This window comes from Tupaia chinensis, unplaced genomic scaffold (assembly GCF_000334495.1).
Source record: "Tupaia chinensis unplaced genomic scaffold, TupChi_1.0 Scaffold000086_1, whole genome shotgun sequence".
NCBI classification, from domain to species: Eukaryota; Metazoa; Chordata; class Mammalia; order Scandentia; family Tupaiidae; genus Tupaia; species Tupaia belangeri.
In genome coordinates, this window is record NW_006159548.1 from 3,475,338 (window position 1) to 3,502,529 (window position 27,192).

The 27,192-nt window shown below is 39.6% G+C and overlaps 1 protein-coding gene across 6 annotated transcripts in view; it reads right to left on the minus strand.

Annotated features, from left to right (window-relative positions):
- Positions 1-18,303, minus strand: part of RASSF6 (Ras association domain family member 6) — a 64,669-nt gene extending 46,366 nt beyond the window's left edge. For 3 of the 6 annotated variants that reach the window (XM_006142916.3, XM_014585739.2, XM_027769737.1), the window contains exons 1-2: positions 18,048-18,193; positions 6,266-6,364 (exon numbers count right to left, since the gene is read on the minus strand). In XM_006142916.3, the coding sequence (XP_006142978.1) occupies positions 6,266-6,330 (65 nt within the window). In that variant the 5' untranslated portion in view covers positions 6,331-6,364; positions 18,048-18,193. The other 3 variants (XM_014585741.2, XM_014585740.2, XM_027769736.1) reach the window with 3 other exon arrangements.
- Positions 18,304-27,192: the final 8,889 nt, after the last annotated feature.

Genomic DNA, 27,192 nt, shown 5'->3' on the forward strand with positions numbered 1-27,192 from the left:
AAAAAGCATGCCCACGTGGATGCATGCATCATCATGCCCAGCATATTTTCAAGCTGACAGATCCAGGACTCAAACCACAGAGTTGGTAATGTGGGATCCAGCTGCCTTGAACACCACACCACTTGCTGGCCCTTATTTTACTATTAATTTTTATTATTTTCATGTATTTTTGTGCATAAAAATAAAAATCCCTTAATGAGCTGGTAATTTCTGTTTTGTTCACCCTGACAGTGGTTTACTACAAAGGGGGGATAAAAAACTACTTGTTCAGTAAATGAGTGGGACTGTGTTGCCAGATTTATGGTATGTTGGATATCCTCATTGGTCTGAGGTATTGTTATATATAATGTCTGGTGTCAGTTTCGGAGAGATTTCTCAGGCCTCCAGAAAGTTTGTTTATGTCAGAGGACAGAAGTTCTCAGAACTTGAATCCATTCTTCCTCTGAGGAGCGGTTCTCAGATTTCGGTATGCATTCGAATTACCTTATTAGTTCTGGGGTGAAGACCATGGCCTGTATTGTTAGCAAGCACCTGGTTTGGAGGCAGGTGGTCCATGGGCCACATTTTGTAAAAAGCTATCTTCAAGTTTGGAATTTGCATAATTATGCTGTTATAATATTTTACTTCACTATTTGGCACACCCATTAGGACATGGGTACTAGAACCAGAAAGGATTGTAGAAGATAAACTACAAGTCCCCCATTCTGTTAATGCAATGTATGACACAAAATGCCACTGGGATCTCAGACCCTTCTTTGAAAATATCCTCTAAAAATAAAGTGGTTTCATTGTGTCATATTTTACTCCAAAGAGATAAAGTAGCATGCATATAGATTCTCAAAAGTTGCTAGCTTTTTTTTATATAGTGCTGATTACTAGAAAGTGTGTGTGTGTGTGTGTGTGGGGGGGTGTATTTGCTTATATATATTTGTGTGTGTGTGTGTGTGTGTGTGTGTGTATATATATATATAGACCAGCGGTTAGGAAAATTACAGAGTGCAAGCTTTAAGGCTATTATGTGGGAAAGATTGATACTGGGCTACAGGAAGTCATGATGTATTTTTCTATGCAAAAATGTGTCATGACTTTTCCAACGACTCAATACTTTTTGGCTGAGGGCTACAGCAGTGCTGTTCAAAACTAATTATTCATGTACTACTTTCCTGATCTAGGTTAATTTGAGGTGTCATCTGTTGTCAATAATTTTCTAGCTGATTTCTCTCTGAAGAGTGTTTGTACAAGATTGGTCCTGAACAGTAACCTTTGTGAAATCGAAGCTCTCGTGAGCTAGCTCAAGACAGATGAACAGAAGAAGGGAATGTGGTGATCTAGGATGAGAAATTACCACTGACTGGTCACAGCTATAAACAAGATTGCTATAAACCCATTTAGAACAGAGCTCTGTAAAGAAAGGTGAAGATGTTCTAGAGAAACTGAGAATTTATGGAACATGAGGCCTGGGGCATGATGAGAAACTGTTGCATACAAATGACCTGGATTAGTAAGAGTAGGGGGCACTCCTTATGGACAGATGAGAGTTAGGGAGGGCACTGGGGTTCTTTACCACAGTGGACTTGAGGTTTGGTCAGGGCAGAAGGATACCAGTTTATGGAGATGCCATGAATACAGCCAGAGCATGATGGACCACCATTGCAAATACCTGGTGCCCACTCAAAGTAGACTCTAACTTGATCATAAGTGAAGATCTAAAGAACTAAGCTCTTTTTTCCTCAGGAATTCAGAAGATAAAGAGCTGGCATATGGCAGTCAGGGTCGACTGAGGGAAATAGTTGTGACTTTAGACTGAGAAGTAGGCCCAGAAGTGATGTAGCAGTGTCCTGGTGGGGTGAAATGGGAGTCATGATTTTGTGAGCTGAACTGAATCAAGCAGAGTGGACTAACAGGAAAAAGCATGCATAGGTCGGTACTTCCTTTGTAATGCTGTGTACTGTCTCTTTTCTGAACTTTCCTCCCAGTGAGGACATTTTTTTTTTCCTGGTTAGTTAAACTTAAACTACATAGAAGGCATACAGACAAAAAGGAACACCAGCATAGACATTATCTTTGGAAATATCTCTCTCTTTTCTGTACCTCTCTCTGGGAGAAAACAGATGTGGTAAGGGAACCATCTTCTACCCGTCTTCCATACCTTTCTGTCCTTCTTCTTTAGTTTTATGTTAATACTACTTTCTCTGGTCTTCTTATTAGCCACTTGTACCTAAATTTTTTTGTTTTAATTCTTAGTCTCTCATTTCAATTTTCCATCTCCTCACCTTTCCTCTTTTCTTGTATGTCCATCAACCCCTCGGTTATGTTGATATTGCAAAGTGATGTCTTTTCTATGATTTTCCTGCAACGTAACTGCTCTTCCTGTCCATCGGTTTCCATATTCATTCTGCCTACCTTCCACCCCTCATACTTTTGTTTTGCCTTTTTATTTCCTTCTTTTCCAACTTCACCCCCTTCTTTTTTAAACTAGGATCTTGAATCTTCTTTATTTACACTTGCTACCTTGGTGATTGTTATGGTTTGGATCATGGTGTGTCCTCCAAAGTTCCATGCTTTTGAATTTGGTGTTGGGAGGTGGTGAGTCTTAGTGCGGTATGCTTGGATCTAGGTCATTGCATCATGGAAGCAAACTTCTCATGAATAGATTAATGATGGCTCATGAGACTTAGTGCCAGTGAGAAGGGATTGATGCTCAAGAGAGCTGTTGTTATAAAAGAGAGATGCCAGCAGCCCACTCTCCCTTCATGCACCCACCATCTCCTGTGCTTCTATCAGCCATCTCATAGGTCAGCCTGATACCAGGCCTATGTCTTCAAACTTTCCAATGACCAGAGTTATGAGCCAATAAACCTATACTTTTTTTTTTCAAGAGATTTTTTTGCTATAGGGTGCATGTGTTCACTGGAGAGAAAGTGAGAAATCACCCCTCAGGAGAGATGGCCACTCCACAATTCCTTCTCCTGTATTCTCCTCTTGTGATTTTGGTATACACATAAGCTACTTGGTGTGAATTTCAAGTCACTGGGTCCAGGACTCAAACCATGGTCAGCCATGTGGGAGTCCAGCACCTTAACCACTATACCACTGCTGTCCTCAAATCTATACTTGATAAATCATTAATGAGTGCAGTTTGAGTCCCAGACCTGCCAGCTTGAAACTCACACTGGGTGCATGTGTGTTCATGCCCAAAATTCTGAGAGGAGAATGGAGGAGAAAAGGGAATTGCAGTGTAGCAGTGTAGCCATTGTCCCGGGCGGGGGGGTGATTTCTCACTTTCTCGCTCTGTAGCTCTTGTGAGTGCATGCACTTTATAGCAAAAGTCTCTTTTTAAAATACAAAAGATTATCAATATTTAGGAGAATTATAAGGAGTACATAAACAACTTCAATATTGGATTTTTAAAATTATTATTATCATCATTATTTGCTATAGGGCACATATACTCGTGAGAGAGAAACTGTGGTAAGGGAATCATCTTCTACCCGTCTTCCATACCTTTCTGTCCTTCTTCTTTAGTTTTATGTTAATACTACTTTCTCTGGTCTTCTTATTAGCCACTTGTACCTAAATTTTTTTGTTTTAATTCTTAGTCTCTCATTTCAATTTTCCATCTCCTCACCTTTCCTCTTTTCTTGTATGTCCATCAACCCCTCGGTTATGTTGATATTGCAAAGTGATGTCTTTTCTATGATTTTCCTGCAACGTAACTGCTCTTCCTGTCCATCGGTTTCCATATTCATTCTGCCTACCTTCCACCCCTCATACTTTTGTTTTGCCTTTTTATTTCCTTCTTTTCCAACTTCACCCCCTTCTTTTTTAAACTAGGATCTTGAATCTTCTTTATTTACACTTGCTACCTTGGTGATTGTTACGGTTTGGATCATGGTGTGTCCTCCAAAGTTCCATGCTTTTGAATTTGGTGTTGGGAGGTGGTGAGTCTTAGTGGGGTATGCTTGGATCTAGGTCATTGCATCATGGAAGCAAACTTCTCATGAATAGATTAATGATGGCTCATGAGACTTAGTGCCAGTGAGAAGGGATTGATGCTCAAGAGAGCTGTTGTTATAAAAGAGAGATGCCAGCAGCCCACTCTCCCTTCATGCACCCACCATCTCCTGTGCTTCTATCAGCCATCTCATAGGTCAGCCTGATACCAGGCCTATGTCTTCAAACTTTCCAATGACCAGAGTTATGAGCCAATAAACCTATACTTTTTTTTTTCAAGAGATTTTTTTGCTATAGGGTGCATGTGTTCACTGGAGAGAAAGTGAGAAATCACCCCTCAGGAGGGATGGCCACTCCACAATTCCTTCTCCTGTATTCTCCTCTTGTGATTTTGGTATACACATAAGCTACTTGGTGTGAATTTCAAGTCACTGGGTCCAGGACTCAAACCATGGTCAGCCATGTGGGAGTCCAGCACCTTAACCACTATACCACTGCTGTCCTCAAATCTATACTTGATAAATCATTAAGTCTCAGGTATTTCTGTTAGCAACCCAATAAAAAGTAAGAGTAACTAAAAACTAAGAGTAAACTTACTCAATATCAAATGTAACATCATGTCCAGGACTGAACTCCTGATCTACCCAACACCTGCTCCTTCTGTAGATTTTATGATATCAGAAAATATTAACCTCATTCTTCTAGACCCAAATTCTTAGTTTCACCCTTGGTTATTCTTGTTCTCTCATGCTCTACCCCCCGACCCCTTCAGGAAATCTTACTGTCTATTCCTTCAAAATATATCCAGAATCTGGCCACTTCTTTTCTACCTTTGCTGCTACTACCTTGGTCCAATCCACCCTCATCTTTGCCTTCTGGACTATCAGGTTTTTGGTAGTTTCTCTGTCTTCCTCAATCTGTTTTGAATACAGAAGCCAGACTGACATTGTTACTCATATGTTTCATATCCTTCCATGGCTTCTTGTCTAATTTAGTGAGAAAGGCCAACTCTCATAATGATCTACGAAACCTCACATGTTCAGGCCCAGTCTTGTCTCTGATCTCAATTTCTCCTATTCTTTTTATACTTCAGATTCTCTCCCTCTCCCGCCTTCCCCCCCTACTGGACTTCTCCACCTATGCAGATATTTACCTGCCTTAGGGATATGTACTTTCTGTGCTCTTTGCCTGGAAAAATCCCAGCTAGATCCTTGCATGGCTTGCTTATTTCCTTCAGGTTTTTCCTCCAATGCTATTTCCTCACTGAGACTTCCATGGCCATCTTCCCTGAAATAAGAACCCTTCTCATTCTCCACCTCCAGCACTTTTTACTCTTTTTCCTCCTTATTTTTATCCTTCATGCTTATCAGCATTTATCTTTCATATTGACTATATCCCCCTTGATGGAATGCTTCGAGAATAAGGGTTTTGTTTGGTTCATTGCTAAACAGGAGGGATCCAGAAGAGTACCTAGCCTCAGTGAGCAATCAATAAGGATTTGAGGAAAGAACGAATGGATCTTCTTTCATTCGTGTCTTCTCCCACTCTTTGTATTACATCGTTCTCCTCCAGCTTTGGCTTTAATTCCATCCTTAGCTATATTTATTCCCTCTGTTTTTCTGCTACTTTACCCTGAATCACTTATATTCACTTCCTTATTCATTTATTCAGCTTTATTCTTTCCTACCCGCTGTAAGAAATGGGTCATGTTTCAGCACCTCTTACCGTTTTACTGTTTCATCTTTCCCTTGCTCAGTTTCTGCTCTAGTTTAGCCAAGTTCAATTCTCATCTTTAGTCTTATAATTTTTAAATCCTTATCTTATTATTCTCAAAGCAACATAAGATGCTATTTGCTGGGTATAAGCAAACAGTTGTGGATGTTGGCCATATATTGCATAACCTGATTTCAAGAGGAAGCCAGTAAAAATAAAGTGTGTCGTGAGGAGCAGGAAATGAAGAGGTAAGGACAGGACATGCTGTTATTGGCCTCTGGGCTAATTCTTTGCATGCATCATTTATGAGGAGCCTTCAATCTTTCACTTATTGGTGCTGTTCAGAACTGTCTCAACTATTAAAACAGAAATACAGCTTTTAATAAATTTAAACCATAGTTAATGAGATATGAGTAACTGTTCCACAGGAGGTTTAACAGTCTTTAGGGACGTACTTTTTCAACTTCTATCCAATGTCTTAACTGACGAGTCATATTATTGATCAGATTGATCACACATCATTCTTAGAAAATGTTGAATGGTATATTCCAAAAATGTTTTGTGCATAGGATAGCATATAATTTAGGCATGTGGTTACCTGGTTATGAATTTCCTCTCATTGATGAAGATCCAAGAAGGGTACTGGTGGGCCATCATAGACATCTCTCTCTCCTTTCTGAGGTGATCTGATGATTCCCTAAACATGACAATAACATTCATGATTAGTTTCTGTGATCTCATCATACATTAGCTTCAGATCAAAATTTAACCTTTTGTTGTGTCTCAAGTGCATAATAACATTGTGGGGAATTTTAGAGTGGTATTTCATGAATGAGCAAAAAAGAGATAAATGTGTTCTCTAATCTGAAAAACTATAGCAATGATGGCTCAAGGGAGGGACAAATTAAGCAAGTTGGAAAATCTGTTTTGGGTGAATTTCTACAGAGTTCTCTCCTGTATGAGTCTGTGCAAAGGATCATGCTCCCTTGAGTGTAGCAACTCAACCCCAACTGGCTGAACCCTGGCCCAGTCAGGTGAACAAAACATCGAGTTTCCAGCCAGCTAAAATCAAGCTCTGGCTTGAAAGGATGAAGAAGTAATATCCTTAAAGTCTCCTTCAGGCTCTAGAAACTGTAATCAGATGTGAATAATCTTTTTTTAAATTTTTTTATGAGTTCATATAGATGGCATTAGGGTGTGACCAGGGATTTTAAGTGTTCTAATTTAGGTCATTCCATTTTGCAGAAAGTGAATGATTATCATTTCTCCAAGCTTATATAATCCTAGAGAATATAGGCAGAATAAAAAAATGGACTGGAGAGAAAAACTTAAAGTTTTCTGGAAAAAAAGTGAGTGTGTTTCCTTTTTTTTCAACCTTTGAAATTGGGTTATTTAGTTGGGTAAGATGAGCGAAGTGTCCTAATTCACCAGAATACCAAGGAGAACAAAAGAAAAAGAAAAGACAAGCTATCTCTTATTGTTCTGAAATGCCCAGTGCATCTTTTTCATTATAGGACTTTGTTGTCTTACCAGGCATCTTCAGCTGAAAGCTAGACTGGAGTCCTTTTAGAGTTTTACCATTCTGACTATCACAGCACTTTTGCAATTACAAACCTTCCTGGGATCTCATTTTTAGTAAATACAACTAAGATCCTTAGACTAACATTCAAATTTTCTGCAATTTTACCCAGAGCTACCTTTTTGAACTCAAAGCTGAAGCTGTTTTTTAATACCAGGATTTGTAGTCTAATGATGTTTGATATTATTGAATCTCCTCTTGCCAATTCCCTTGGCAACAGAGGACTCTTACTGTGACAGTGCCAGATATGCTTCCTTCTGGTCCTACTTAAGTGGGGCCTTAAGTCTCCCCAGAGCCTTAAAAAGGAACCTGCTGTGTGTCCACTTTGTGCACCCCCCCCACTCCCAGTGTCATGGATTAATCCTTATTTCCTTTTCTACTGCTACTCTCTTGCTCAAAGTATGGTCCTCTAGTTGGAAATGTCATCCTCTTTGATAGTGTATCATGGGCATGGGTCTAGCCCATGGAAGACACATGAAAGACTCATGACAGAAGGGTCAGATGCTTAGTCAACCAGATAAAGTAACTCAATAGGCCAGAAGCCACAGGGGCATTGTAGGCTGCCCTGGACCTGAGACATCCCATGCTACTCCTATCCAGCAAATTCTAGGAACTCATTCCCAGGGTTTGCTCTGGCTATTGATTACACAACCTGTTCTTTGGCTTCTTTAACCTGAGTTTGCTCCTAGCTTTTCTCATAACACTAACCCACAAAAAAAGGTTATTGATGCCTCCTAGTGAAATTCCTCAGCAATGACCTTAGGACCCAAATATTACCTTGTCCCTTCAGGATCTAGATTACTTACCATATATTCCTTTATTCTTATTAAAAAAAATTTAGAGGTTTTTGTCATAGGATCTGGGTACTCACCAGAGAGAGAGAGAGAGAGAGAGAAAGAAGGAGAGAGAGAAAGTGAAATGTCACCCCTCCCCCACAGGAGGGATGACCACACCAAAATCCCTTCTCCTCTATTCTCTTCCTGGGGTCTCAGGCATGTACGCACACACATCCAGTGTGATTTTCAAGCCATTTCTAGGACCCGAACTACAGTCGGGTAAGTGGGAGTCCAATGATGTAACCACTATGTCATCTGCCGGCCCTACCATCTATTCCTTTAATTTACTCTCCCTGCACCTTTCCTCCCACACTCCAGTGGGTTTCTCTTCTCATTTTCTCCGCCTTTAGCAGCACTTGACAAGATTAATTCCAGCCTCGCCTCTTGAAACAGTTTCTTCCTGAATTTTCTGAGACAAAACAGCCACAGTGACCTTGCTCTACTTTCTTGCTGTCTCACAGGCCTCAACATTTTTGTCTTTTTTGCTGACTCCTCCTCTGCCTTGTCACTAACGCTGGCATATTTGCATAGTTTGGTGTCAGCTGTCCTTTCTTCTTTATCTATACTTTCTTGCAGGTAATCTAATCCATCTGCAGCTCAGCTTCTCTGCTGAGCTCCAGACTCATCCCACCACCTATTTAATCTTGGCCTGGAAGTCTAATGGGCCTCTCAAAATCAACATGGCTGAAACAGAACCACCCGTTTCTCCCATGCGCCTAACTTGCCTCCTCCATGATTCTTTCCAATCTATTCAATTAGTCCCCAAAACTAAGACTCAGTCTTGTTTCTCCCTCTTTCATCAGAAGCAGATTCCAATCTAAAAGTAAATCCTGTTGACTGTACCTCTAATCTATATCTGAATTCAAAGGCTTCAATTTCTGCTGCTCCCACCCTAAGTCAAACCACCATCATCTTTCTTCCAGATTACTGTCCCAGGCTCCTAACTCATTTCCCTGCATGATGGTCTGGTGTGTTTTCCCCAAGTTCATATGTTGACTCCTATTTCTCAGTATCGAGGCAGAGATTTTAGGAGGTGATTAGGTCACTGGGGTGGAGCCATCATAAATGGAATCAGTGCTCTTCTGAAAGAGACACTAGAGAGATGCTTTGCCCCTTCCACCATGCAAACACACAGCTATATGGCATCTATGATCACAACAGCAAACCCTCACCAGACACTGGGAATAGTTGGGACTGAAGAACCACCAAAGGACCGTCTTATGATCACAAAGTGAAAATGGTATTTGGGATGAAGAATTATTGCCTTGGCTTTCCAATTGGTTCCCTCTCTATTTGCAAGCAGTTTTTTTTTTTAATTAAAGATATTAGTAAAGAGAACAAATAACTGCTATATAATTATACTGTCAAACTTGTGATCGATGCTGAAGGAACCAGCTTCAGAAAATTTCAGATGTGATGAAAGAATCTCAAAGGCCCTTACATTACTCTCTGACCTCAAAAAGGAAGATTGTTGAATAAAGTTTACTAGAAAAAAAGTGAAAATAGGATAAAGTTTTTGCTCCTAGGCAGTATAATTAAATAGGAGCTACTATTAACCATGTCTGATCTCAAATTTGGCTAAACAAAATATTCACACAGTTTCAATGCTTACAAAAACATACTTTGATAGTCTTTTGTTATTATTAATTGCCAAAATGAGCCATAGATCTATGAATTAAAATAGTTTCCCCTTCCCATTTCCCCATCCTCATTCACCATGATTCATAACAAATTAGAACTTGGTATGGTTGGGACCAGTAGATGGCATAGCAGTTACGTCACTGGACTTCCACATAGTCGACTGTGGTTTGAATCCTGGATTCAGTGGCTTAAAACTCATGCTGGGCGCATGTGCCTGCATGCCTGAAATTCTGAGAGAAGAATAGAAAAGAGTGATTGTGGTATGGCCATCCCCTGTGGGGGGTGATTTCTCACTTTCAGTCTCTCTGTCTCTCTGGTGAGTGCATGTGCTCTATAGCAAAAATTCTCTTAAAAAAAAAAGAAAACAATGAACCTGGTATGGTCCTTGTGAAAATCTTCAAAATTATAAAAACTTGGTAGATTTAAGGGTTTGAACTACTGGGTTGTTGGGAAAATCATGATGCATTTTTGCACAGAAAAATATAGAAAGATACATCATGACTTTTCTGTTGACCTAATAGTTTTCTCAAAGGTTTAGGAGGATAACAGGTAAGTCGTGGGTAGAAGAGATGGAGACGATTTATGAATAAAGGAAAATTTACGGGTCTAGAAGCTTTAACTGTTCATCTTGAATGCTTTTTGTTATTTTAGTAGAACATAATAAACTATGACTTGAAGAAGAAGGCTCTTACAAATCTATACAGTACTGGAAGGTGAACCACATAGTCACTACTGGGTCTGGGGCCAGAACTTATTGACTTAGATCATGTATGAAATAAGATAGCTTATTTAATTAGTCTGGTTATTTACTTTTCATTTTGTTCTGAGAGGATGGAGCTCAAGCAACAAAGAATAAGATAAGGAGCAATTAAGCCCTGGAGAAATAAACAACAGCACTGGGAGGACAGACAGCTCTATGGTTAAATGGGAGATGCCCAACTCTATAAGACTTGACCTCAGTAGACCAAGAGGATGTGGAGTTCGAGGAGACAGCAGCAAAGAGCACCAGAGTGTGGGCACTGTTGGGACCCCAAGGGCCTCTCACCATCAGTGGCTCACCTTCCCCTGTTCTGTGTTCAGGTGTAGATGTGGACTTACCTGGGCTGGCTAGTTCTGCTAGGACAAGAATGAGGCTGGAGAATAGGAGGTGAATTTAAGCCCAAGTGAACACAAGTGGGCCAGTCATTTAAAGTACCTTCCTGCCTGAGCATGCATTTATTAAATGATGGTGTGTTTAAAAGTGGAAAATTTGAACCTCTTCTTCGTATATTCAATAACACTTCATGAGTTCCTTCTGCGCACCTGCGTCCATGCTCAGCCTAGCAAGGGAAGTTTATTTCTGTATTTACAGCCCATGGTTCCTGAAATTAGTGGAGCATGAGTGTCACGATGCTCATGATTTTGTAAAGAACTAAAAATACATAGGAGGGATCCTTAAAAAGTTTAGAGAAGGGGGCTAGGCAGTGGCACACTGGTAAAATGTGCTGCTCTGTGAGGCAATCCAACAAGGGGACATTCTCGATTCAAGTCTGGAGACCTCACCGACTATGCCAGGCATGTGCTTGCCTATGATTTGGGGCTGGTTGAAGACTGGGGGTGATTGCAACATTGGGACCTTGTTGGGTGTGCTGTGTCTCTCTCTCATAGAAGAAATGAACTAACAGTTTTTACTGTGGGAAATGCATATTATGAAACAACTATGCACAAATTTCAAATTTTTCTTTGCACCAAAATAAAGTTGTACTTTTGTTCCACTTTCCATGAACTTTTTTATGCCCCCCCATATGGGTATTAATTTTCCTATATTCCTGAGTCAAACAGAATTGATTTAGCTTCAGAACTTCATAGCAGATCACCTGCCGCTTCCTAACCATTTACTGTTCTCTCTCTAACCATATTTCATTTTCCTTACCTTGATTGCTAGATTCTTTAGAATAAGATTGTTGCTATTTCATTTTTGTGTCCTCTAAAGTGAGTGAATATGTGCAGGTATGTAGATAAAACATAGGCAAAATATTGAAATAAAAATATACATGGAGGTGTATTAAAATACTAAAGTAATAGTAAAATAAAGAGCTATGAGAGTATAAGTAATAATTATTTTCTATTTGATTTCATATATGTTTTCTCAGTCATAAACAAGGAACATATCTTATATCACATACACACACAAAAAAAAGAATCTAAAAAAAGTATCATGTCAGAATAGGAAGTATGTATTTCAATTTTGAGGAAAGATTATATGAAGGGCTGTACACATGGAATTTTTTTTCTTTCATTTTTAAGTATTTCAGCCTGAAGAAGCAGTGGAAAGTTACAAATATGTATTCAGCTCCAAATAAAACCTTTTTCCTCAAAACTATGACATAGAACTTTGTAGGACAGAAGAACAGAGTCATCTGCAAATATCTCCCTTCAAGGAAATGAGACAAAACATCTACAATTTCATTCATCACCCAGTTCTTAGAAAAAAAAGGAAGAGAGTTAATCAAAACATGGTTTCTGAGAAACATTTGCCTTTGTACTTTTTCTAAAGAACATGACTTATTTGCAGAGATGGTAAACATAAGGAGTTGGTGTATGAAGCTTCTCACTTTGTTAAATGATACTGGTTGTAGTTAGGAATTGTTGGTTCTGGGGATGGGATGGCATAATGATTACATTGTTGGACTCCCACGTAGTCAACTGTGGTTCTAGTCCTGGATGCTATGGCTTAAATTCATACCAGGCACATGTGTGTGCGTATGCAAAATCCCAAGAGGAGAACGGAGGAGAAGGGATTGCGTAGCCATCTCCCTAGGGGTGATTTCTCACTTCCTGTCTCTGTCTCTCTGGAAAGCACATTTTGGTATAAGGTTATACCAAAATCTCTCAAGAAAAAGAAAAAAAAAAGAATTGTTGGTTCTGAGATACAAACAAACATTTATTACAATCCTTGCATTTAAAACAGGGCTATGCAGGGTATGAATCAACCAATCACACTTCCACGTGAGCACATTGCCGGGTCAGTTCAAGTGGAAGCAAACTGGAAATGCCAGACCTTTAATATTCTGTTGCATATTTACATGGTGCTAATGCCATGCACTTTACTCTGACAGTGTGCTCTCAGGGAGTGAAGAAGCCAGCTACAGTAAAGCTACTTAAGGGCTTGGGCATCTTGCTGCCACGTGGCCGTGGAGGGCGCTAGTCCATCTGGCAGTGGCATTCCCTGGAATTGTTGCTGGGAGGGTGGGGGGAGCACAAGGATTCTTGGCTCCATGTGAGTTTCTAAGTAGGAATCATAAGGTTGACTTCACAGAGTGTGAGTCATTTTTCCTGTTTATACATTGACTGCAAAAGAATCAGTGCTTTCTCTCCTTAGATCCATTGACAAGGCTCTGGGGGAGGTGGCATTTTTCTTGAGCCATCTAAGCTAATGAGACAACATCCTACTAGCTTAAAGAGGAGAAATAGCTTCATGTTAAACTCCTGGAAGCAGTGGTGGTCATTTGGTAGATGATGTTATGAAAGATGAAATCACTATAATTGATAGTTTTGAAAGGCATGGACAATAATAGAATATTATCTATTGATAACGTGTATGAGAATATCTTTAACTGGACTAAAATACAGTGTACTCATACTGGGAAAATTCATTCTGCAAGCTGTAATGATATACAGTGATTGAATGTATAAATTTTAAAAAGGAAGGTATAGATTGGTTTTTGCAACAGAATAGCTCTCTAACCCTAGACTTTAGTCCAAAAAAGAAAATATTCAAAAGTTTTTTGTCACAGGTTATATTTTTACTTTTCCTGTACTTTTATATATATATATAACTAACTGAGTTTTATTTGTTCCATAGTAAGCTACCTAACATCTTTCCCATTAAAAAAATAATTACTAAATTTGAATAAAGATATCATAAAATGAGTTAGAGCCCAATTTAGCTTTGGGGAGGGAACATAATTCTACTCAATTAAGGAAAACATTTTTACAGACCATATATTAGTTTATCTTTAACACCCATCATGCCACGAATTCATAGGAATAGGTTCCAGAAGCTTAGGCTCCTTCCATAGGTTCTCGCAAAGTGTGCTTCTCTGGATGGAGCAGATGACCCTTTAATTGAACCCAGGTACCTTTCTCTTTGGCTTCCTTCTTTTTCTGGTCATTTTCTTTCACACGTTTTAGGAAGCTGTCTCTGCTCTTAGAATGCTTACTATGCTCAATACCCACATTAATTCTCTTGGCAAGAATCTTGCCCTTAACTTGTTTACAACAATGCCAACAGCATGCTGGGTAACATTGTAGACTCTTCAGTTTTGCCATGGTAATGTTTGTGGGACATTCGTTTTTGAACCATACCTATCTCCTTGATGTCTACAATATCACCTTTCTTGTAGATTCCCATATATGTCGCCAAAGGAGCCACCCCATGTTTACTAAAAGGCCTCTTTCCCTTTGTGTTCGTCACTTTGGTTAATGACTGGAAGATGGCAGTTCCGGCCAAAAGCTACTTCAATATTTTTAAAAATCTAAACTCTTAACCATTTTGTTGTTGTTGTCATATTTTTAAAATATAAGGTCTCACTATATTGTGATCCTCTTCCCTCCGTCTCCTAAGTTGCTAGAATTTCAGGGGTGGACTAGTGTGCCCAACCTTAGGCTGGACCAGGAATTGAACCTGGACTTTCCATGTGGTCCCAGACTGTGGAGTACAGCATCTTAGCAGCTTTTTCCCCTCTAGTTAAATTTTTATGAAGCCCATGTGTCCCTAGCAACTCTGAATTCCTTATCTGCATTGTAATCAACACATTTGCACAAGTATATAGATACTTAACATTGGTTTCTATTGCTTTCTTTTTTCTTTTCTTTTCTTTCTTTCTTTTTTCTTTTTTTTTTTAGAGAGAGATTTTATGCTATACTCATGGGAGAGACAGAGAGGCAGAAAGCAAAAAATCGCCCTCCAGGGAGGATGGCCACACCACAATCCCTTCTCCTCCATTCTCCTGTTGAGACCTTGGGGACGCACATACATGAGCCTGGCATGAGTTTTAAGCTGCCAGGTCTGGCTCAAATTGTGGTCGACTACATGGGAGTCCAGCGATATAACTATTAGGCCATTTGCTTTTTCCTAGGTTCCTATTTCAATTAATAGAATAGGATGATTGGGACCAGCAGTTAGCATAATGGCTATGTCGCTGGACTCCCATATAGTCAACCGCGGTTCAAGTACCCAACCTGATGGCTTAAACTGATGCCGGCCCGTGTGTGTGTGTGTGTGGCCAAGATCCCAAGAGGATAAAGGAAGAGAAGGGATTGCAGCGTGGCCATCACCACACTGGAGATTTCTCACTTTCTGTCTCTCTGTCTCTCTCTGTCTTTCTGGTGATCACACGCACCCTATAGCAAAAACCTCTCCAAAACTAAAAAATAAAATAAAAAAAAGTATAGGATGATTATTTTAGGAAGTTAAAACATGGGTCAGGCATAAAACTTTTGATTTCATGTTAAAAATATGTTATATAGAGCCAGGTGATGGCATGGTGGTTAAAGTGACTGGATTCCACATGGCTGACTGTGTGACTGGAGTACAAGACCTGACAGCTTGAGAACCATGTCAGGCACATATGAGTGTGTGCCCAAAATTCTGAGAGGAGAATGGAGGAGAAGGGATTGTGGCATGGTCATCCCTCCACAGGTAGTGCTTTCTCACTTTCCTTCCCCTCTCTTTCTTTCTCTCTCCCTGTCTCTCTCCAGCAAGCACACATAGCCTGCAGCATTTTTTTTTAAAGTTATATATGTGTTTCATTATTGTGAACATAATTGCAAAAGTTTTTTTTTTTTTTTTAGTGATTTCTGGTTTACGTATCTACATCTTTGTAGGGTACAGTGCTTTTTCAAAGCATACATATAGTGTGTAATAATCAAACCAAGGATGTAGACATATTCATCTTCTTTAACCTTGACTATTACATTATGTTGCGCACATTCAATAATAATTCTACTATAATAGTTTCTGTTTCTCTTTTGAAAATACATTGAATTGTCAGTGACACTTTTTACTCTGTTGAGGGGCACCATGGCATTCTTGTCATTGCTGGGTATTTCTCTCTCTCTTTATTTTTGATTGAATAAACATTTAATACCTTACAATAAAATGTTATATACATTAGAAATGTAGAAAAATGTATATGCTCACTGAAATAGACTTGAACTAGGAAGCCTTACACTTAATTATGAGATTACATAGATTCATCTCAAATATGATTAAATACATTTATTTCAGTTGGGACTACTGTCTTTATTTAGACATATGTTTATGAAGAAATATAAACCAGATAACTTGGTTTAAGAGGTTCTAACAACATACATTCAGCATAAAGTTGTATTTTCTCTTTGAAAATGTTTAGTGAATACTCGTGTTGTATTCTGAACTGACTTGATTCAAAATTTTTCTTTTAAGTTTGTTTTTCTTCCCTGAGTGAGAGAGACAGAGACAGAGAGAACACTGCCAATATGGTCTTGATGTTGCGATCCACCCCCAGCCTCCATCAGCCCAGAGTCATAGACACACACATGCTTGGAGTACTCAGGGTGGCCCCGGGACGTGAAACTGGAACCTTCCCATATAGGTCAACATCGCAGGGTGTCATGTTTTATTGCTGGACCACCATCTAGTCCCCAATTCTTTAATAAAATTTTAGCTAAACTACTCTAAACACTGTCAGCCTGCAGAGGGCAATAACTTAATAAAGTTCAGCTATGTCGACTTTAGCATTCAATCCAGAATTCTCCAGTCAATATCCAATGATAAGTACATTGGAGAATCTCAACTCTGCAATTCAAAAAAAGAATCTGTTAAAATGATGTCAATACAAAGTTAGGATCACTGCAAACCATTTGAATGTCTTATGTTAATAAACTAGAAAGATTAAAATGACATCAATGGAAATTGCTAATCGCAACTACTAAGTTTGTTAGCCCCATGAACAAAACTGACAAAACGTTAACAAAAGTGCCCTTCACATAAAACTTCATGGAAGAAATCTACTTCCCTATAAATTGAGTGTAAGAGATTAAAGCCTGACACAACCTCGGTATCATTCTTGTATGTTTGCCTTCCATAAACAAAAATGAAAGTCAACCTCACGCCAATAGACAATTCAATATATGCTACCACATAAGGACATGGACTATTTAGTCTAATTGGATCAAAGTTCTCTTACAAAATTCAAATGCTACAGACTCCACAATGTGAGATTATATTCGACCCTTTTCCTATAAAATGCTTTTTTTTTTTTTTCTTTTTGGAATAACCGATGAGTGTAAACATGAGTTTTTCTAAAAGGAAAAAAGGGGTTGAGTAGCAAGTGCGTTTTCATTCGTGGTCAGGTACTCATCTGAAAAGTGGTGGCAAGAAGCCAGGTAATTTCACTGCTACTTGCAGAGATCAGGCTTTGCCCACCTGCCTCCTGGTCGTGTGTCCTGGACCCACTTTCTAGAAACCACTTCCATGCGAGGAAACCCCCCGCCCCCTACACACACACACACACACACACACACACACACACACACTGTCTGGTCAGTTTCCCCGCGGACCCCTCGCTCCCTGATATGGCTCTTTAGGCAGAGTTGACTATTTCTGAATGCTAACAGGAGGTACCATTTCTAGAATACCTGCTACCTGCTGAATTCCCAGTAAAGTCCTACATCGTAGATTCTATTAGGATGCTAGTTTCATAGCTAACAAGCAAACTTTGGGGGATAATATAGATTAAGTCATTGCAAAGAGGCAAACTAGTAAGTGGCAGTCAGGATTTGAACCTATGGTTCTCCTGCTTCAGAATTTATAAATTAAGTCATGGTCTCCTGTTTAATGATTTATAATTATTCTTTCATTGTTTGATGAGGTGTTAAATTAGATCAGAAATTCTTCCCCTCCCCCCCCAAAATATTTTTTATTTCTGGGAGGGAAGTGTCACTCTGTCACTTTGAGGACATAAAAAGTTTTGCTGATCCTTCAATAGAAAGATTACCAGGCACCAGGTAAAGGGCTCACTGAGTAATTCATCTAGAGAAAAGGGAGGAAGGGTTGGTGGCCTCATTCACTTTCGTGTCCTTCTCCCGGCTCTCTCCTCCCACGTCCTCCCCACAAGCATACCTTGGTCAGGTTAGGGTATTCTGAGATCAGAAGGGAAGCAATGCCCAGGGTCAGGCTGCTCTGAAAAGTGCAGGCATCCCACTTTGCTGCCTGCAGGTTTTGCTTTCTAAGAATTTGCCCTCAAACTGAACCCGGAGAGTGGATTAGAGGGGTTCTTCCCGCCACCCCCGCTTTTCACCTGTTATTTACACTGAGCAGGAGGAGTCTGGTCACCGTGGAGGTTGGGCTGAGCTTGCTTGGAGTTTGCTCCGTGCTGGGTCAGGATCTCTGGCTGTGGGACAGGCAGCGCTGTCCTCTCTGCCTGTCCCGGCTGGGCTGCGCGCGTCACTCACCTGTAGGGGAGGTCGGAGGCCGGTGCGGGCCGAGGGGCGGCGCCCTCCGTCTTTCCGTAGTCAGGCTTGGGCTTCTGCGTCTGCCGCGGCCCCCCAACGACCGCGGGCCCACGGAGCTGTTAATTATTACCCCTTTGCACCACAGCAGGGACCTGTGAGAAACCTGAGCCACTCCCTGGGCCTCAGTGCATGTTGGGAGTGTTTACTTTGTTTCTTTGGAGCAGCTGAACTCCTTTGCTCTCTGCCACACTTCTTGAGCAGTGAACTGACATCCTAGTTAACGCTTTAACCGCGGAGTCTGATTCTAATCTCGGTTCTCCAGGCCGTCTGCTAGAGAGGAATGGTCATTGAAAAAGGACGACAAGAAGGACATCACACTTTTAAACATTTCTCTTTCAATTTGAAACTTCTTAATTTTCATTCATTCATTCATTCATTCATTCATTCATTCATTCATTCATTCATTCATTTATAGGGTGGCTGTGCTCACTCACCAGAGAGAGAAAGTGAGAAACACACCCCAGGAGGATGGCCACGCTGTAATCCCATCTCCTCCATTCTCCTCTCAGGATTTTGGGCATGTACTCCTAGGCGCCTGGTGTGATTTTCAAGCCGCAGGACGGGGGACCCAACCCCTACACTGTATAGCTGGCCACCTGCCACTTCATTTCCCTGCCGAATTGCATACCATGACCCTTACCACCTGTGAGTCTGCTTTCGTACATCTTGGGTACTCATTGGGCACCTATATATATTTTTTAAGCTTCATGGAAGAATCTGGTGAACATCAAAGTTGAAAATGATTGTAATGAAGTAAAACAGAGGAAATAAATAATAATTTAGCTGTTATCTACTGAATTGTATTTGGGACTCTGCTTTTTCTCAATATTTTGCATTTTTAAAGGGCACCAAAAAGACCGAGAGATGACAGATGACAGATGCCGTGGAAATACAAACTATTTTGATTACTGCACACATGTCCCTTCACGTATGCCCACATGCACATTTTTTTAGTACCATAGACATCTTACTCTTTTCTTATGTAAAGCTATTGCTAACTTTTTAGGAAATAGTAGATTATTTTACAAGTGTAAAGTTGAGCCCTCAATAGAAATTCCACAGGATTTCTACAAAGATACAGCAGGCAGAATTGATTTCCTGCACATGTCCTGCATGTTCAAGTGTCACATAAGAGGAACGACTGACCATCACTCTAGATTTGCGAGTTACACACTTGATAAGCATTGCACTTGAAGCAGGATTCTGCATGTGAGTCAGTTTATCTGTTTCACCTGTATTGTGTGGAGACCAGGAACTGATTTACCATCCTTTGTTGAATAGATTCATCCCATCACAGTCAAAGTTTACAAGCTCCTCTAAGGACTCATGACTTGGTATTCCTTGTGGGTATTTTTTTTTTTTTTTTTGATCACCATATTGGTGCCGTCAACTCTGGTATGGGGTTTCTCCTAGGGCTGATCTTCGAGTGATGACTAAAAGGACTTGCAGCCTTTGTAGTGCCTGGTTCCAGAATGGCTCAAATTCATGCTCCACCCCCATCATATCTACCCTAAGGAAACATTTGCTTATTATCATTTGGGACAGCGTTGTTTCACTCTTTTATCTGCAAGTATTCTTGAAGCTTTTATTCTGACCATCGCTTTCCACTGATTTCTCACTAGTTTCCTTTTGTTAGAGCCTCAAAGACTCCTTGTGTTATTGAGTGCTTTATCTTTTTTGCAAATACATAACTTTTATTTTGTAATATGGAAAGTATAAAATTGGAAAAATGGAGAAGTTCAGAAATGAAGAGAAAAACTTACCTATATTCCCATCTCTCAAATGCAAATATTATCAAGAATTTGGTGACTATCTTTATCGACATGTTTTGTCTTTGGATATTTATCACAATGTTATTATAGTTGGTTTCTTTTCTTATAACCAGCTTTTTTCATGTAAAACATGTTATGGACAACTTTTCACATGTCAGTTTTTCCTCCGCAGTGTGATTTTAACCAGCTGCACTCTATGGTACCATATGGATATATCGTTATTTACTTAATCAGTTTCTCACTGAGAGAAAGGTTTTTTTTTCCATAAACAACATTGCAGTGAATGTTTATATATAAATGCACACAGCCATGACCATGACTTTTAGATATCGTTCAAAAAGCAAAGTTGCCAGATGTAAAGAATGTGCATTTAAAAAAAAATTCTCTCCTAAAAAAACAACCTTGTCAATTGTCAAACTTATGCTCCTAGGGTAACTAACATGGCTTATTACAGTGCTTTTTAACATTTACTAATTTGAAAGGTTTATTTTTAAATGATCTCCTTTTAACTTTATTTATTTATTATTTGTGTATTTATTTATTTTAATTTTGCCAGAGAGGGACAAAGCAAGAGCGAGAGAGAGAAAGTGAGAAAGGAAGCCACCAGGTCCAGGACTCATACCGTGGTCGGCCATCTGAGAGTCCAGCACCCTTAATCACCATGCCTGCTGGCCCAATGTGAAAGGCTTTTTAAAAAAAATCCATATTTGGGCCAGTAAGTGGGGTGGAGGTTAAGGTGGCTGGATCCCATGTCGTCTACTGTGCAACTGGAGTCTTAGACCCCGTGGCTAAAAAATCATGCAGGGTGCGTGTGTGTGCATGCCCAAGATCCTGAGAGGAGAATGAAGAAGAGATTGCAGTGTGGCCATTCCTCCTGGGGGATGATGTCTCACTGTTTCTCACTCTCTGTCTCTCTACTAAGTACATATGCCCCATAACAAAACTTTAAAAAATTATATTTTAGTTTAAATATGTATATTATTGGTTATTTGTAAGACTGAACTTTCTTTAGACTTGTATTTTTATTTTTTTCATTATTGTTCTCAACTTTTTCTTATTGATTTCTAAGATCTCCTGGAATATTGAGCATATCGATTTTTCATTATATGTGCTGTGACTGTTTTCCAGGTATTTGTTTACTTTTTAATCTTACTTATGATATTTTTGACAAATAAAAGTTTAAAATTTTAAATAATCAAATCAATTTTTTTAATCAGTTACATCTGTTTTGTAAAAACTTTTTCATCCTTAGAGTATATGACTATCTACAATTTTCTTCTAGTTTTAAATATATATATATAAAACTTATTTATTAAGTTAAACAATTTAAACCAGGTGAACTTTATTATATTAAAGGTCATAAAATTTAAATGTAACTTAATCTTTCTCTTAATTGAGTAACATTTATTAAATAACTATACATTATAAGCTCCAAGAAGGCAAGGATCATGTATGCCTTATCATCCGTTTAATTTCCTAAACTTAGCTCAGTGACTGGCAGGCCGAAAGCATCGTGGGCACTTTTTTTTTTTTTTTTTAATTTTTTTTTTCCCCAGACGGTGAAAACACTTGATGGAGAGAGAGAGGGAACGTAAGAAATCACTCCCCATGGGGATGGTCACCCCAGGTGACAGCCTAAAAGTAGAGCCTTAAGCTTACATTCACCTGACTGAAGGACCCTAAATGAACCCAATTTAAAACAGCAGAAAAACTGCCCGGCTGAGCGCAGCCCAAATTGCCAATCCAACAGGATTTTGAGCTTCATTCATAGTTATTGTTTTAAGCTACTCAGTTTTGGGGTGGTATGTTACATAGCATAAGTTATCTGAACTATCTGATGTGTTTTTCACACACACATATACATGCTTGTACATACAAACGAGCACACACACCAATGTATATTCTATTATGTTAATTTACACATGGATCACGAGGTGTTCTGACCACCTTGTGGAGAGAGACAGAGACAGAAACAGAGAGAGACAGAGAGACAGAAAATAAGAAATCACCCCACGGAGCGGGGGGTTGGCCATGCCACAATCACTTCTCCTCCATTCTCCTCTCTGGATTTTAGGAACACACACACATGCACCCTGCATGAGTTTCAAGCTGCCAGGTCTGGGACTCTGCATGAGCCCATATAAATGGAACAGAAAACAAAGGAAAAAAGAGATTGGGGTTATCATTAGGTTAAATAATTTCCACAGATCACTAAACCACTCTTAAAAAATATCTAGAGATAGTTGTAACTTGAAGAAACCTAAAAAAACAAGCCTTGGCTATGTTTAACACCAAGTGATCCAATCACTATGGATCACTCATGTCAGTCCGTGAGGCTGAGGTTGAAACCTAGGCACCAGAGAAATGAAAAAGAAAGTAGAGTTGCTTCAAGCAACAAGGAGACTTCCTATAAAATCCCAACTGGGAAATTGCCATAATGAGTAGGTCAGGTCCTCATTATGACACAATATGATAAATTACTTTTCCAATCTGTAAAGATTTAAACAAATATATTCTAGGGCCAGCAGATGATGTGGAGATTAAGGTGGCTGAATCCTACATGGCTGACTGTGCAATATGAGTCTTGGAACTGGAGGCTCAACAATTATGCCGGGTGCCCATGCGAGCATGCCCACAATCCCGAGAGGAAAATGGAGAAGGGAACTCAGCGTGGCCATCCCCTGGGGTGTGATTTCTCACTTTCCCTTTCTCTCTGGCAAGCACATGTGCCATATAGCAAAACTTAAGAAAAATAAAAATAAAAAAAATTTATAATCAGGAACTTTTGCCATAATGAGTTTAACAAATTACAACTGTAACAATTATCTTAACAAAATCTTAACATTTATCCTAAATTTGAAGAATAAACCATCACTTTCTGTTTAGATTAGGGAACATATAATTGCTTTTCTATGAAAACTAAGACTATTAGGATTCTAATTTTTATTGTTAATTTTTTGTTGAAAAATAAGACAAATAAAGAAAAATTTTCTTCAAAAATTCCCCTAAACTTTGAGAAATGCTGTGATGTACAGACTTTTTTTAAAAAAAAGTCATTTTTGCTGTAGGACCCATGTGCTCACTGGAGAAACGAAGAGAGACAGAGAGACAGAAAATAAGAAATCACCCCATTGGGATGGAGGGGATGCCACAATCACTTCTCCTCCATTTTCCTCTCTGGATTTTGAGTACACATGCATATGCACCCTGCGTGAGTTTTAAGCTGCCAGGTCTGGGACTCAAACTGTGGTTGACCACATGAGAATCCAGCACCTTAACCACTATGCCACCTGCTGGCCCTGACACCACTGTTTTTACAACTTGAACAATAAAGAATAATTGTATTAATCAAAATCAAGAATGATCAAAATGATTTTTGCGTCTAAAGCATTTTTTCACTCTAAGCAACATTTTTTTTTCTCTTATCTGCAGAGTAGACTGGTTTTTCAGCACATGTTCTATGTTGGAGAATGTGGTAGTCACACTGGAGAAGAATATATGTTCTGCTGCTGTTGGATGGAAAGCTCTATATAAGTCTTTTAGGTCCTTTTGGTCTAAAGTACAGTTCAACTCCAGTATTTTTTCTATTAACTTTCTGTCTGATTGATCCATCCATTGTTGAAAGTAGGATATTGAAGTTCCCTATTATTACTGTGTTGTTATCTTTAACTTTCTGTCTGATTGATCCATCCATTGTAGAAAGTAGGATATTACTGTGTTGTTATCAATTTCTTCCTTCATGTCCATTCATTTTTGCTTTATGTATTTACGTGCTGTGATGTTGGGTGCATATATATTTACAACTTGGAATGTCCTTTTGGTCTATTGACCCTTTAACATTAAATGATTACTTTGTTTCTTTTAACAGTTTCTGATTTAAAGTCAGTTTTATCTGGTGTAAGTATAACCTCCCTTGCTCTCTCGTGGTTACTATTACGTAGGATATCTTCTTCCATCTCTTCATTTGAGCCTATTTGCGTTCTTAAAGCTAAAAAGGATCTCTTGTAGGCAGCATACAGTTGGACCTAGGTTTTTGTGGGGTTTGTTTTGTTTTTATCTATTGAGTCACTCATTTTTCCCCCCTAAAACTACGCAAGCACTATGCTTAGAACAGGATACTTGTATATAGCTTGAATTACTAAGAGTGGGACAGAAATCAACTGTGGGTCTTTCTCAGAAAATAATAATCAATAATTTATAACATTTTAAGTCTGTTGTTAAGTATAAGAACTTTAAATTAAAAGAAACTAAAAGAAAAAATAAACAAAACCCCTCATACTCACACATACCTTGCTACCCTCAAGGATAACTATTGAACCAAGTGTGTGCTGTAATCAACAAGATGCTTTAAATAAATGTGAATGGGGGAGGTGTCAATATTATGGTCCTTCACTATCAGGGCAAGAATAAAGGGATGGGGCAAGCTGGTGGCATGGTAGTTGAGGCATGAGACTCCCACATGGCCAATCACAGTTCTAGTCCTGGACCCGGTGGCTTGAGAATCATGATGGACATGTGGGCATGTGTGCCCAAAGTCCCAGGAGGAGAATGGAGAAGACATTGTGCTGTGGCCATCCCCCCTGGGGGGCAATGTCTTAGTTTCCTTTTCAGTGTCTCTCTCTGCCTCTCTCCTTGCATGTGCCCAATGACAAAGAACAAAAATTAAAAAAAAAAAAAAAGAATCAAGGGACAAATACAGGACACATCATATGTAGTATGCATTAATGAGAATGTTATTTGTTTAATAGTCAGATGTCCACGATTTCCTAGAAAAATCCTAATTTCATGCATACTGTCTAAGAAGACCAAATATTCTAATATTTTGTTTGGAAATATGGTCACTATAACAATACAGCCCTAAAGGATGTGCAAGCTGCAACTTGACCATCTGTGCCATTCAATTGCTGATACTCAGGAGTGAGTACATTGACCTTAATAGCTTGTAGGCTATAGGTGCTTGGAATTGACTTTTTCCTGCAATAGAATGCTATTATTTATTTTATTCATTCTTTCCCCAAACTTTCAGAGGTACTTGTATGATATTAAAGTGTGTGTGTGTGTATCTCTCTCTCTCTCTCTCTCTGTGTATCTCACATAGAAAAGGGAAGGAAGCACCTCATCTCTGCCACCCCATCTCTCAGTCAGAATTCTCTCAGAACCAAGAGGGACTTCACTCTATGGAGAAAAGGTATGCAAGAGGAACTCAGCAGACTTTGTCACTACCATGAGCACCTACAGTCCTCATGGGCACTAAGCCAGCAGAGAGGCTGCATGAGTCCACCCAGATGTACTCCCCCCAGAGAAGGGTCTGTGCAGCCTCTGCACTGCACCATCTTGGAAACAGAACCATGGCTGAAGTATGTCCTGCTTGGTGGTAAGTAGCCCCGGTATCCTTCCATCTCTGAGGCTTTGTGGCCAGTAAGTAGCCCCGGTATCCTTCCATCTCTGAGACTTTGGGGACGCGGCACCAACTTTGCCTGATCACTTGCATCCTTGAGCTGAGTTTCTGTACTATTCACCATGGGGTTATGCTGTGCCCTGCCCCTTGGGACCTGAGCTGACCTGGCCCTGGCTCCCAGGGAATCAGTGCCTTCAGCACCAGTGCTGAAGCAGTGCCCTATCTCTCAGGGAACTGGTGCCTTGGTTGAACTGAGCAACTGTGTCTCCCAGGGTTAATGTGATGTGACATCCTGCATCCCCATCGGCTGAGACATCTTGCCCTCAGCTTGAACAACAGCAGCAGCCTGCTTCTCTGTAATTAAACTAGCCCCAGAGTCTGCTGAGGCAGCTCCACTTTCTGGGGATTGGAGCCACTGCTATGCTACCTCTGGCGCCCTACAGCCTAAATGACAACTCAGCCTCACTGTTCTGGGGTCCTTGGTGCCATGGCACCCAGCCTCACAGAGCCTAGAATAGTGCCATGTCTCAATAATACCAGGGTCCAGAGTCACCACTCCACAGTGCCTTATGCCCAGGACATGAGTTGTCACTCAAAGAGGTCCTCTTCAAGACACATTATATTCAGAATGTCATAATTCAAAGGCAGGGCCTTCACTATAAGGCAGTCATTAAGTCCTGTGCATAGGGAGTCAGAGCCCACCTGGCTACCACGCTTCTACATTAATAATCCACACAAGCAAACGTTCTTTGGAGGCTGCAATAATTTTGAAGAGTTCATGAACTAAAACAATTTGAAGGTTCATAAACTGAAACAATGGGGAATAAAGATGAGTAGGACCTAGAAGATTTAGATTTGGGAACCATCAACATTTAGCTGATGATTTAAATATGTACGTGGGGACTGGTAGGTGGTGTGGTGGTTAAGGGCACTGGATGGACACGGCCAACTCTAGTTTGAGTCCCAGGCTGCTTTCTCACTTTCTCTGTCTCTCTCCCCTCTCTAGTCAAATTTAAATAAATAAATAAAGTTAAATTAAATAATTCTTCAAATAAGTAAATAAATCTATGTGGATGAAATTGTCCAGAAGGAGCTCATAAAGGAAAAAGAAAAGACTTAATGCTAAACCTTGAGATTTGTGTCCCTCACATCTAAAATGTGAATAATATACTACGCCACGTTATAAACAAGTTATCATTTGCGAAATACCTGGTGCAAAGTAGGTACTCAATAAAAGGCATTTTCAAAAAATATTTCTTCTCAGGGTCAGCAGGTGGCATGGTGGTTAAGGGTGCTGGACTCCTACATGGGTGGACATGGTTTGAGTCTTGCACTTGGCAGCTTGCTTTCTCACTTTCTCTCTCTCTGTCCCTCTCTGGCCAAATTTTAAAAATAAATAAATAAAGTTTAAAAATATTTCTTCTGAGGGATGATATAGAATCAGTTTCTTATATATTTTCCAGGTTAACTATTTAGTCAGGTACTCTTGGTTTTCTTTTGTTTTCTGTTTTTTAAATTTACAAACCACAGATTTTCAGATAGACATGAACAGAGAGCTATCACAGAAGATGAACAGATAAGGCAGAGCACACGTTCCTAGTTTGAAAGACTTGTTAGAATGTCCTTCCAAGCCTGGGTTTTACAATCACGGTGCTGTTATCACCAGGCTCCATTTCCTTGGCATTGCTTTCTCTTTCTTTTCTCTTTCTTTCTGTCTTTCTTCTTTCTTTTCCCCTTCCTTCCTCTTTTTTTTTTTTTTTT